Here is a 12578-nt window from a genome sequence, read left to right as displayed (position 1 = left end):
TATTCTATTGTAAGCTGTCAGTGTGATTTTACTGTACACCGCACTGAATTGCCGGCTTTTCTCTCTAACACCGCTGCGTATTTCTCGCAAGTCACACTGCTGGTCCGTGTGTAATCCGTATTTTTCTGGCCCTCATAGACTTTCATTGGCGTATTTTTTGCGCAATACGGTGACAAACGCAGCATGCTGTGATTTTCTACGGCCGTAGAACACCGTATAATACGGATCAGTAAAATACGGCTGATAGGAGCTGGGGCATAGAGAAGCATTGTACCGTATGCAATCAGTATTTTCGGCACCTCTCTTACGTCCGTAAAACACGGTAGTGTGACGCCGGCCTTATAATGGTGGTCTGTTTTATCATTTGGTGAACATAGTAAAAAAAACAACAATTATTGGATTGCACTTTTTTGCAATTTCACCACACTTGAATTGTTTTCCTGTTTTTCAGTACATAATATGGTGAATCCAATTATATCATTCAAAAGTACAACTCATCCTGCAAAAGTAAAGCCCTCACATGGCCATATGGACAGAAAAATAAAAAAAAGTTATGGCTCTGGGAAGAAGGGGAGCAAAAAACGAAAACGCAAAAATGGAAATTGCTGGGGGTGAAGGGGTTAATGAAAGGCAGCTTATATGTATCAGCTTGCTAAGAGGATGCATTGTTAGTTAGGATTTTATTAGGTACTGTCACTTTGTTATTAATATCTGTCAACTGAAAAGTCCTTAATAATGTTATTAATGTTGTTAATCACAGTTTTATCTGCTGCAGATCTTCCAGTTCTCTGAATACAGATCTCTTGCCACCTAAACTGAAAACAGCATAAGGTAGAGAGGGAGATCCTGATTCCAGCCGTGTATCACACTTACTGGGCTGCTTGCTGTAGTTTTGAAAGATCACTGTTTTATCAGCAGCAGATTATTACTAGAGGACTAGTTGCTATAGTCCTCCATATTCATGAGCTCTGTGTAACCCTGGTTTCACCATTGATTGACAGCTTTCTGTGATATCCTCATAATATCATCTAATATCATCTGAAAAAAATTGCGAGGGTTAACAGCCTGAATCTTACCACAAAAATTTAAATAAAAATAGGAGTCTACATAATGATTCCTTTATTAAGTTTTATATTTCTTATTAGCAGATAGATGTGAAAGAAACTCTGATAACTGACATTGGTGGCGGCAATATGGTTCCATATTTTTGTCTGTCAGTCACTGCTATATTTTATATTGCATTTGTGGTCCTATCTACAGTACATCAACACACAGGACCTCAGTCTGAAAACGTAATCTATAGATACAGTCATTAGCAAAGGAAAACTGATATAACTGAACCTGATAGATTGTATATGTCCCATCAAGTCTTAGATGCTGAATAGAGTCATGGTAAGGTAGAAATAACCATTTTTTGTTTGTCTTTTTCGGTTTTTAGCCCTCAATACATTGGATGATAAAGGCAGCACACCTCTGCATTGGGCCGTTTTTAAGAACCAGGTAGACAGCGTGAAAGTGCTTCTGAGCCGAGGAGCGAACCCAAACATACTGAACTTCTACAGGATGTCGCCTCTTCACATGGCCATTGACATGCATTATAACAATATAGTAGAGGTATGCACCCCATCATACTTCATTAATTTATACTGTATAGTTTAGGCGATTTATTAAAACTATTGCAAATATCAAAAACAAGTCAGCTTGCCTGTTCAGACTACTCCTCATCTGATCCCGCACGGAAGGAAGAAAGCCGAGCAACTGGTTAGAAATACTCACGTGAAGAAGATCCAGCGGGATGTAGGTACTTGTATAAAAATGTAATTTATTTATCCATAATTAAAAAATGTTCCATGGATGTACCTTAAAGAATATATTGTGAACATCAACACATAGCAGCATATGCCACTACAGCAACTATAGCCTACGCATTTCGACAAATGTTTTATTAATGGCTAGTGTGGATATGTTCTGAAAAGTTCTTATAGATCTCCAAGTGAGCACTCTCAGCTTGTGCCAATCAAGCTAATTGCTATGGGTGAGATCTCACTAATAGCTGCAAAAAGAAAAAAAAATCCCATTAACAGAAACAGTTATATGAAAAAGTTTGGGCACCCATATTAATCTTAAGCTTAATGTTTTATATAAATTGTTTTTTTTTTTGCAACAGCTATTTCAGTTTCATATATCTAATAACTGTTGGACACAGTAATGTTTCTGCCTTGAAATGAGGTTTATTGTACTAACAGAAAATGTGCAATCTGCATTCAAACAAAATTTGACAGGTGCATAAGTATGGGCACCCCACCAGAAAAGTGACATTAATATTTAGTAGATCCTCCTTTTGCCAAAATAACAGCCTCTAGTCGCTTCCTGTAGCTTTTAATGAGTTCCTGGATCCTGGATGAAGGTATTTTTGACCATTCCTCTTTACAAAACAATTCCAGTTCAGTTAAGTTTGATGGTCACCGAGCATGGACAGCCCTCTTCAAATGATCCCACAGATGTTCAATGATATTCAGGTCTGGGGACTGGGATGGCCATTCCAGAACAGAGTAATTGTTCCTCTGCATGAATGCCTGAGTAGATTTGGAGCAGTGTTTTGGATCATTGTCTTGCTGAAAGATCCATCCCCTGCGTAACTTCAACTTTGTCACTGATTCATGAACATTATTGTCAAGAATCTGCTGATACTGAGAGGAATCCATGCGCCCCTCAACTTTAACATGATTGTCGGTACCGGCATTGGCCACACAGCCCAAAGCATGATGGAACCTCCACCAAATTTTACTGTGGGTAGCAAGTGTTTTTCTTGGAATGCTGTGTTTTTTGGCCGCAATGCATAACACCTTTTTGTATGACCAAACAACTCAATCTTGGTTTCATCAGTCCACAGGACCTTCTTCCAAAAAGAAATTGGCTTCTCCAAATGTGCTTTTGCATACCTCAGCCGACTCTGTTTGTGGCGCGCTTGCAGAAACGGCTTCTTTTGCATCACTTTCCCATACAGCTTCTCCTCGTGCAATGTGCGTTGTATAGTTGACTGATGCACAGTGATACCATGTGCAGCAAGTTGATGCTGCAGCTCTCTGGAGGTGGTCTGAGGATTGTCCTTGGCTGATCTCACCATTCTTCTTCTCTGCCTTTCTGATGTTTTTCTTGGCCTGCCACTTCTGGCCTTAACAAGAACTGTACCTGTGTTCTTCCATTTCCTTACCATGTACCTCACAGTGGAAATTGACAGGTTAAATCTCTGAGACAGCTTTTTGTATCCTTCCCCTGAACAATTATGTTGAATAATCTTTGTTTTCAGATCATTAGACAGTTGTTTTGGGGATCCCATGATGCCACTCTTCAGAGGAGATTCAAACAGGAGAACAACTTGCAAGTGGCCACTTTAAGTAGCTTTTCTCATGATTGCATACCCCTGGCTATGAAGTTCAAAGCTCAATGAGGTTAGAAACCCAAAAAAGTGCATTAGTAAGTCAGTAAAAAGTAGGTAGGAGTATTTAAAACAAGAAAATGATAAGGGTGCCCATACTTATGCACCTGTCAAATTTTGTTTGAATGCAGATTGCACATTTTCTGGAAAAATATCATGGAAATGTACAGCAATCAATATTGTGGAATGAAATCCTGTCTGTAGTGCAGACCATGAGGTATTCTTGTACCGAGTGAGAAAATCCAAAAGGACTCCCTGTTGAATAGTTTTCTTTTATGGTCCCCACCCCTACATGGTTTGTAAACTTTCTCTATTTCACAAGTTGCATCTGCAGACTGTTTGTGGTTGAAAAGACTGGGAGATAGAGTTGTTACCAAGGTGGGAGCTTTTTTCGCTACATAATGTATTGTGTGATCAGTAGTGTTGAGCATTCCGATACCGCAAGTATCGGGTATCGGCCGATATTTGCGGTATCGGAATTCCGATACCGAGATCCGATATTTTTGTGATATCGGGTATCGGTATCGAATCAATAGGGATGTGGAAAATAAAGAATTAAAATAAAAAATATTGATATGCTCACCTCTCCGGCGGCCCCTGGACTTCACGCTGCTATCCGGGAGGCTTCTTTGTTTAAAAAGCGCACCTTTCGGACCGGTGAATGACGTCCCGGCTTCTGATTGGTCGCGTGCCGCCCATGTGACCGGCACGCGACCAATCAGAGGCCGCGACGTCATTCGCAGGTCCTCAATTCCTAGAATTAGCAGTTTTGTGAATGAGAATGACGTCGCGGCTTCTGATTGGCCGCGTGCCGCCCATGTGACCGGCACGCGGCCAATCAGAAGCCGCGACGTCATTCTCATTCACAAAACTGCTAATTATAGGAATTGAGGACCTGCGAATGACGTCGCGGCCTCTGATTGGTCGCGTGCCGGTCACATGGGCGGCACGCGACCAATCAGAAGCCGGGACGTCATTCACAGGTCCGAAAGGCGCGCTTTTTAAACAAAGAAGCCTCCCGGTTAGCAGTGTGAAGTCCAGGGGCCGCCGGAGAGGTGAGCATATCAATATTTTTTATTTTAATTCTTTATTTTACACATCCCTATGGATCCCAGGGCCTGAAGGAGAGTTTCCTCTCCTTCAGACCCTGGGAACCATGAGAATACCTTCCGATACTTGATGTCCCATTGACTTATATTGGTATCGGATATCGATATCGGCGATATCCGATATTTTTCGGGTATCGGCCGATACTATCCGATACCGATACTTTCAAGTATCGGATGGTATCGCTCAACACTAGTGATCAGTAACAACTTTTGTAAATTTAGCATCCTGATTCAGCGTGAATATATATTTTTTAATCATTTTCATTATTTCACTAAACTGCACACTATAATCAGTTGAAAAAGTTATATTACACTTCCTCTTATTATTCCTATTTTCATGATTCCTCGTTCTAGTTAATAAAGTACTCCTTTCTTTACATCAATTCTGGCTTTTGCCCTATTAAGAATCCAGTCTACATACCCCCTATCAATTAACCTGTCGCAAACCTTTTTACTTTCCTCATAATAAACCTGTTCTTCTGAACAGTTACGTTTAGCTCTTACTAATTTCCCAAATGGTATATTTAGTGTGTGGGGAATGACATGAACTCGCTGCTAGAATGCTGTTGCTGGCATTTGTTTTCCTATATGGAGCCGTTTGGACTTTTGATTTATCATCTTTTTCTGATAACGTTATGTCCAAGAAATTTATTTTGTTAATATGAAAATAAAATGTAAATTTTAGATTGAAGTTATTAGTATTCAAATATTTAACAAAATTCATGGCTTCAGATTGAGTCCCCTCCCAAAAAAACAGGTGGTTGTCTATAAATCTGCCAAACCAGATTATATTGTTCTTATAGGGGTTATCCTCATTATATAAATATAACTCCTCCCATCTTGCCATGACCAAGTTCGCTAAATTTGATGAAAATTTTGCCCCCAACTTACGCCAGTTCTCTGTAGGAAATAGCGGTTGTCAAAATTGAAATAGCTATGTGTTAGGGGTCGAGTTCCCACCTCTGCACAGGGGAATCTCGAACCATCTCCGCTGCGGTCTCACGTTCTTCTCCAGCCGCAGTGGAGCCTGCTCAGCGGAGACGTCGGTCCCAGCGTCTGGCTCGGCCTGATACGATGCGGATGGTTACTGCTGCTTTTCTAGGCTCAGCCATTGTAGCCAGTACTGGTCAGCAGCGAGCAGACGTCTCTGAGACTAAGTCCTGCTTTTTCCCTTCTGAGCATGCCCAGGGTAAGTCCTCTCTTTGGAGGTCGGGGGTCACATGCTCAGGTCCTGTAGCAGCTCCCATTGGTCCTCTAGGAAGCTCCTGAAGTGACTCAGGTACTGTAGCAGCTCCCATTGGTCCTCTAGGAAGGTCCTATAGTTGCTGCAGCTATAAAGGGTTCGCATGGCCGCAAGGCCATGCACTAGCATCAACTAAGTTCTGTGTTCTGCGCCAGTGTGGTCATATGTACAGTGGGGCAAAAAAGTATTTAGTCAGTCAGCAATAGTGCAAGTTCCACCACTTAAAAAGATGAGAGGCGTCTGTAATTTACATCATAGGTAGACCTCAACTATGGGAGACAAACTGAGAAAAAAAAATCCAGAAAATCACATTGTCTGTTTTTTTAACAATTTATTTGCATATTATGGTGGAAAATAAGTATTTGGTCAGAAACAAACAATCAAGATTTCTGGCTCTCACAGACCTGTAACTTCTTCTTTAAGAGTCTCCTCTTTCCTCCACTCATTACCTGTAGTTAATGGCACCTGTTTAAACTTGTTATCAGTATAAAAAGACACCTGTGCACACCCTCAAACAGTCTGACTCCAAACTCCACTATGGTGAAGACCAAAGAGCTGTCAAAGGACACCAGAAACAAAATTGTAGCCCTGCACCAGGCTGGGAAGACTGAATCTGCAATAGCCAACCAGCTTGGAGTGAAGAAATCAACAGTGGGAGCAATAATTAGAAAATGGAAGACATACAAGACCACTGATAATCTCCCTCGATCTGGGGCTCCACGCAAAATCCCACCCCGTGGGGTCAGAATGATCACAAGAACGGTGAGCAAAAATCCCAGAACCACGCGGGGGGACCTAGTGAATGAACTGCAGAGAGCTGGGACCAATGTAACAAGGCCTACCATAAGTAACACACTACGCCACCATGGACTCAGATCCTGCAGTGCCAGACGTGTCCCACTGCTTAAGCCAGTACATGTCCGGGCCCGTCTGAAGTTTGCTAGAGAGCATTTGGATGATCCAGAGGAGTTTTGGGAGAATGTCCTATGGTCTGATGAAACCAAACTGGAACTGTTTGGTAGAAACACAACTTGTCGTGTTTGGAGGAAAAAGAATACTGAGTTGCATCCATCAAACAACATACCTACTGTAAAGCATGGTGGTGGAAACATCATGCTTTGGGGCTGTTTCTCTGCAAAGGGGCCAGGACGACTGATCCGGGTACATGAAAGAATGAATGGGGCTATGTATCGTGAGATTTTGAGTGCAAATCTCCTTCCATCAGCAAGGGCATTGAAGATGAAACGTGGCTGGGTCTTTCAACATGACAATGATCCAAAGCACACCGCCAGAGCAACGAAGGAGTGGCTTTGTAAGAAGCATTTCAAGGTCCTGGAGTGGCCTAGCCAGTCTCCAGATCTCAACCCTATAGAAAACCTTTGGAGGGAGTTGAAAGTCCGTGTTGCCAAGCGAAAAGCCAAAAACATCACTGCTCTAGAGGAGATCTACATGGAGGAATGGGCCAACATACCAACAACAGTGTGTGGCAACCTTGTGAAGACTTACAGAAAACGTTTGACCTCTGTCATTGCCAACAAAGGATATATTACAAAGTATTGAGATGAAATTTTGTTTCTGACCAAATACTTATTTTCCACCATAATATGCAAATAAATTGTTAAAAAAACAGACAATGTGATTTTCTGGATTTTTTTGTTCTCAGTTTGTCTCCCATAGTTGAGGTCTACCTATGATGTAAATTACAGACGCCTCTCATCTTTTTAAGTGGTGGAACTTGCACTACTGCTGACTGACTAAATACTTTTTTGCCCCACTGTATGTGGTTTCAAGGTTCGGCTGAAATAAGCCCCTAGAATACCGGCACCTCCGGTGAGGAGTTTTGTGTGAGTGGATTCATGGCCCGGTTGAAAAAAGGCCCTAGAATACCGGCACCTCCGTTGAGGAGTTTTGTGTGTGCTATTCTGACTGCATGACCACTGTTCACTCTATTTGGTAGCTGTGTTCCTCTGTGAGGTTAACAGGGCACAGCATTCTCTTGTCTTAACTTACTCTGTGAAGTAACAGAGTTCACTTATACCGCCATATAGTACCGTCTGTTACTAGCAGTGGGTTTTACTCCTGCATGGTGGAGCCCAGGTTGCGAACGCACCTATTACTCTATAACTATATATTTGGTGCATTCTGCCAAACCCTAATATAATACTAGCACCAGGGTCTTGCTAGTAAATGGCGGATAAACAGCAATCTTTGTGGTGCATCCAGCAGCAGGAGGGTAGGTTGGCGGCTCTCGAGCGCTCAACCTCAGCAGTGGATGTTACCGCAGTTGCTGTTCAGGCTGCTTGCGTGGCTGCAGCAACCTTGTCCACTGCCACCCCTGTTCCGACTCTTTCTCGCCTCCCGCTGCCAGAGAAATTTTCTAGAGATAGTAAATCTTGTAGAGGTTTCGTGAGCCAGTGCTCTATACATCTCGAGCTTCTGGCCGCACGTTTCCCCACAGAGCGGGCAAAGGTGGGATTTATAATGTCTCTCCTGTCGGACAGGGCACTGGAGTGGGCTACGCCGCTGTGGGAGCATGGTGATCATGTGGTGCAGAGTGCTCCACTGTTCCTGAGCACTCTGAAACAGGTCTTTTTAGGACCTCGAGTCACCCATGATACGGCGCTCCAACTGTTGGCATTGACTCAGGGCTCGTCCTTGGTCAGCCATTTTGCCGTCCACTTCCGTACCTTAGCATCTGAGCTGGAGTGGTTGGATAAAGCCCTTATCCCTATATTTTGGTGGGGGCTGGCTGATCACGTGAAGGACGCTCTGGCCACTATGGAGATTCCCACCACACTGGAGGAGTTAATAACTGTGTCCACTCGTACTGACCTCCGTTTTCACGAGCGGAGGTTAGAGCGAGCTCAGTGTAGGCAGAGGTTTCGGCTGGCTTCCACCTTCGTCAAACCTTTGGAATCTCCGGTCCGGGTCCCTGAGTCACATGAGGCTATGGAAGTGTCACGAGCGGGATCTAAGTCCCGGACCGCTCGTGCACTCATGGTCTGTCATGTTTGCCACCAGTCAGGACATCTTGCCACCAGATGTCCCCGGCGTTTGAGGAAGCATCAGCATCTAGTGGTAGTAGGTGGAGGTACACTAGACACGGCGATATTTGCCTCCAAATTACTATAGGCTCATTCTCCCACTCGGTAGAGTTCTGCGTGGATTCTGGGGCGGAGGGCAATTTTATGTCTTCTCCCTTTGCCCAACGTCACGCAATTCCCCTGGTAATGCTAGCTCAACCAGTTACCGTACGAGTGGTCAATGGGTCGACTCTGCCTTTTCAGATAACACACCAGACCATCCCTTTCACTCTGCCCATGTCGCTATCTTATTAGGAGATTATTTCTCTGCTCGTCATTCCTGAGGGAATTGATGAGGTCCTGTTGGGATACCTTGGCTATGGTACCACTCTCCCCATATTGAGTGGTCCACAGGCAGAATTTTGGGATGGGGTGAATCTTGTGAGGGTAGATGTCAGAGGGAATGCTTTCAGGTTGCTACTACCGAGGTACCCGCAGATCTATCCTCTCTCCCCAAGCAATATTGGCTCTATGCTGACATGTTCTCCAAAAGGGCTGCGGAGACCCTTCCGCCTTACAGCCCCTATGACTGTCCTATAGACCTCTTGTCTGGTGCTGATCCTCCCCGGGGACGAGTCTATCCGTTATCTCTCCCGCAGACGGAGCCAGTGTCACAGTACATCCAGGAAAATTTGGCAAGAGGATTCATTAGGAAGTCAGTGTCACCTGCAGGGGCTGGGTTCTTCTTCGTGCAGAGGAAGAACAGGGAACTACGTCCATGTATAGACTACAGGAGTCTTAACGCCATCACCGTTAAGAATAAATATCCCCTGCCCCTGATATCTGAGCTCTTTGATAGGCATCGGGGAGCAAGGGTATTTTACTAAACTAGATCTGCGGGGTGCTTACAACCTGATTCGCATCCGTGAAGGGGACGAATGGAAGATGGCTTTTAACACCAGGGATGGGCACTATGAATATCTAGTGATGCCCTTTGGGCTCTGTAATGCCCCAGCCATTTTCCAAGACTTTGTAAAACGATATCTTCCAGGATATGCTTTCCACCTCGGTCGTAATCTATCTGGATGATATCATCATCTACTCTCCAGATATCGACTCCCACCGGAAAGATGTTTGCAAAGTCTTCGACCTCTTACGAGCTAATTCCCAAGTTGGAGAAATGTGTGTTTGAGCAGGAGTCTTTACCTTTCCTGGGCTATATCATCTCCGCCCAGGTATTGGCTATGGATCCTGCCAAACTACAGGCTGTGATGGACTGGCAAGAACCCCATTCTCTTAAAGGGGTGCAGTGCTTTATGGGGTTCATTACCTATTATCGCCAATTCATTCCTCATTTCTCAACTTTGGTAGCTCCCTTGGTAGCCCTCACCTAGAAGGGAGCAAATCCCAAATTGTGGTCTGAGGAGGTCTCCAAGGCCTTCACTTCTATTAAGTCCCATTTTCCTAGCGCTCCCATCCTACATCGTCCCGATGTAGATAAGCCGTTTATAATGGAGGTGGATGCCTCTTCCGTTGGTGCTGAGCAGTCCTCTTTCAAAAGGATGCTCAAGGTCGGAAGCATCCATGATTCTTCTTTTCCAAGACCTTCACACCAGCAGAGGGGAATTATTCCATCGGGGACAGGGAGTTGCTAGCAATGAAGTTGGCCTTCTCTGAGTGGAGACATCTTTTGGAGGGGGCTCGCTCTCCCTTCCAAGTATTCACAGACCACAAAAATTTGGTTTACCTACAGACAGCCCAGCGGTTAAATTCTCACCAGGCCAGATGGTTCTTGTTCTTCTCCCGGTTCCATTTCACCCTCCATTTCCTTTCTGTGGAGAAGAACATTTGTGCCGACGCTCTCTCTTGCTCCATTGTGTCATCATCAGAGGAGGAAGAGGAGCCTCGGCTTATTGTCCCTACCGAGAGTCTGAGAACTGTGGCCCCAGTTTCGCTAGAGTCTATGCCTCCAGGCAAGACTTTTGTACCATCCAGTCTGCGTCTGGAGGTTCTCTCTTGGGCTCACTCGTCCAGGGTGGGTGGACATTTTTGGTCCAAAAGGACATCTGAGCTACTGGTGAGGACATATTGGTAACCGCATATGGCCCGTGACGTCACAGACTATGTTCGGGCATGTGTCTCCTGCGCCAAGAACAAGTCTCTGCGTCAACAGCCAGCTCGGTTGCTTTACCCCCTGCCGTTCCAGACAGGCCCTGGGAGATGGTCGGGATTGATTTTGTGGTGGGCTTACCCAAGTCTCGTAGCTGCACCATTATTTGGGTGATCACCGACCTTTTTTCCAAAATGGTGCTCTTGGTGCATCTTCCACGGCTACCTTCTGCACGGGCGCTGGCAGCGTAGTTTATCAAACATATCTTTCGCCTACATGGTATGCTGTACAAAATTGTCAGTGACCGGGGTTCCCAGTTTGCGTCTCGATTCGGGAGAGAACTTTGTCATCTACTCAGCATTGAGTTGAATCTCTCCTCAGTATATCATCCAGAGACGAATGGGTTGGTAGAGGGGGCCAACCAGACTCTGGTCACATATCTACGTCATTTTGTTTAATGACCTTAATGACGGCCAGCATTCGCGTGTCCCTGCGCCCATGCCCATGTCTTCTGCCAACTCCAGGGTGGCAGACTGGGCTGTGGAGGCATGGCACATTTAGGACTGCACTCAGGATGCCATTCGGGCCTCCATGGAGAGAATGAGGTCCTCCGCCGATGCTCATCGGTGCCCCACTCCCACCTTTGCCCCTGGCGACTTAGTGTGGCTCTCCGCCCCTAACATCAGGCTGCGTGTTGAGTCCACTAAGTTTCCACCTTGCTACTTGGGTCCCTTCATGGTCCTCGAACAGGTTAACCCTGTGGTCTACTGTCTGGCCCTTCCTCCACGCTTAGGTATCACCGACACCTTTCATGTGTCCCTCTGGAAGCCCGTATACATGTCCCAGTTTTCCGAGTCATCTGCTGGGACATCGGGGTCGTCTACGGACGATTACGAGGTGAACGCTATTTTGGGGTGCAAGGTGGTACGTGGCAAAAAATTTTATTTGGTGGACTGGAAGGGTTATGGCCCAGAGGACAGACCTTGGGAAACTGCTGAGCACATTCAAACTCCGCAGCTCATTGCGGCTTTCGAGCGCAGCGAGGTCCAAGGAGGGAGGCCCTAGGAGGGGGGTTAATGTTAGGGGTCGAGTTCCCGCCTCTGCACAGGGGGAATCTCGAACCATCTTTGCTGCTGTCTCACATTCTTCTCCAGCCGCAGTGGAGCCTGCTCAGTGGAGACCTCGGTCCCAGAGTCTGGCTCGGCCTGATACGGTGGGGATGGTTACTGCTGCCTTTCCAGGCTCATCCATTGTAGCCAGTACTGGTCAGCAGCGAGCAGACATCTATGAGACTGAGTCCTGCTTTTTCCCTTCTGAGCATGCCCAGGGTAAGTCCTCTCATTGGAGGTCGGGGGTCACATGCTCAGGTACTGCAGCAGCTCCCATTGGTCCTCTAGGAAGATCCTGAAGTGGCTCAGGTACTGTAGCAGCTCCCATTGGTCCTCTAGGAAGGTCCTGTAGTTGCTGCAGCTATAAAGGGTTCACATGGCCGCACGGCCATGCACTAGTATCAACTAAGTTATGTGTTCTGCGCCAGTGTGGTCATATGTATGTGGTTTGAAAAAAACACGCCTGCCGGAAGACTTCACTGCTTTTAAACAAGCTACACTTGCCGTCAAACTAGCCCTCACTTCTGCTAAACAGACCTATTTCA

General features: G+C 45.5%; 1 protein-coding gene across 3 annotated transcripts in view; it reads left to right on the top strand.

The window, feature by feature from the left end:
* TRPA1 (transient receptor potential cation channel subfamily A member 1) overlaps window positions 1-12578 on the top strand; it is a 248856-nt gene that overhangs the window by 70493 nt on the left and 165785 nt on the right. For all 3 annotated transcript variants that reach the window (XM_069731474.1, XM_069731475.1, XM_069731473.1), the window contains one exon: window positions 1439-1614. In XM_069731474.1, the coding sequence (XP_069587575.1) occupies window positions 1439-1614 (176 nt within the window). The remainder of the gene's footprint in view (window positions 1-1438; window positions 1615-12578) is intronic.

Source organism: Ranitomeya imitator, chromosome 6 (genome assembly GCF_032444005.1).
Source record: "Ranitomeya imitator isolate aRanImi1 chromosome 6, aRanImi1.pri, whole genome shotgun sequence".
In the NCBI taxonomy this organism is placed as follows: domain Eukaryota; kingdom Metazoa; phylum Chordata; class Amphibia; order Anura; family Dendrobatidae; genus Ranitomeya; species Ranitomeya imitator.
The sequence above is the reverse complement of the archived record's forward strand: the minus strand, read 5'-3'. Positions and strand labels throughout refer to the sequence as shown.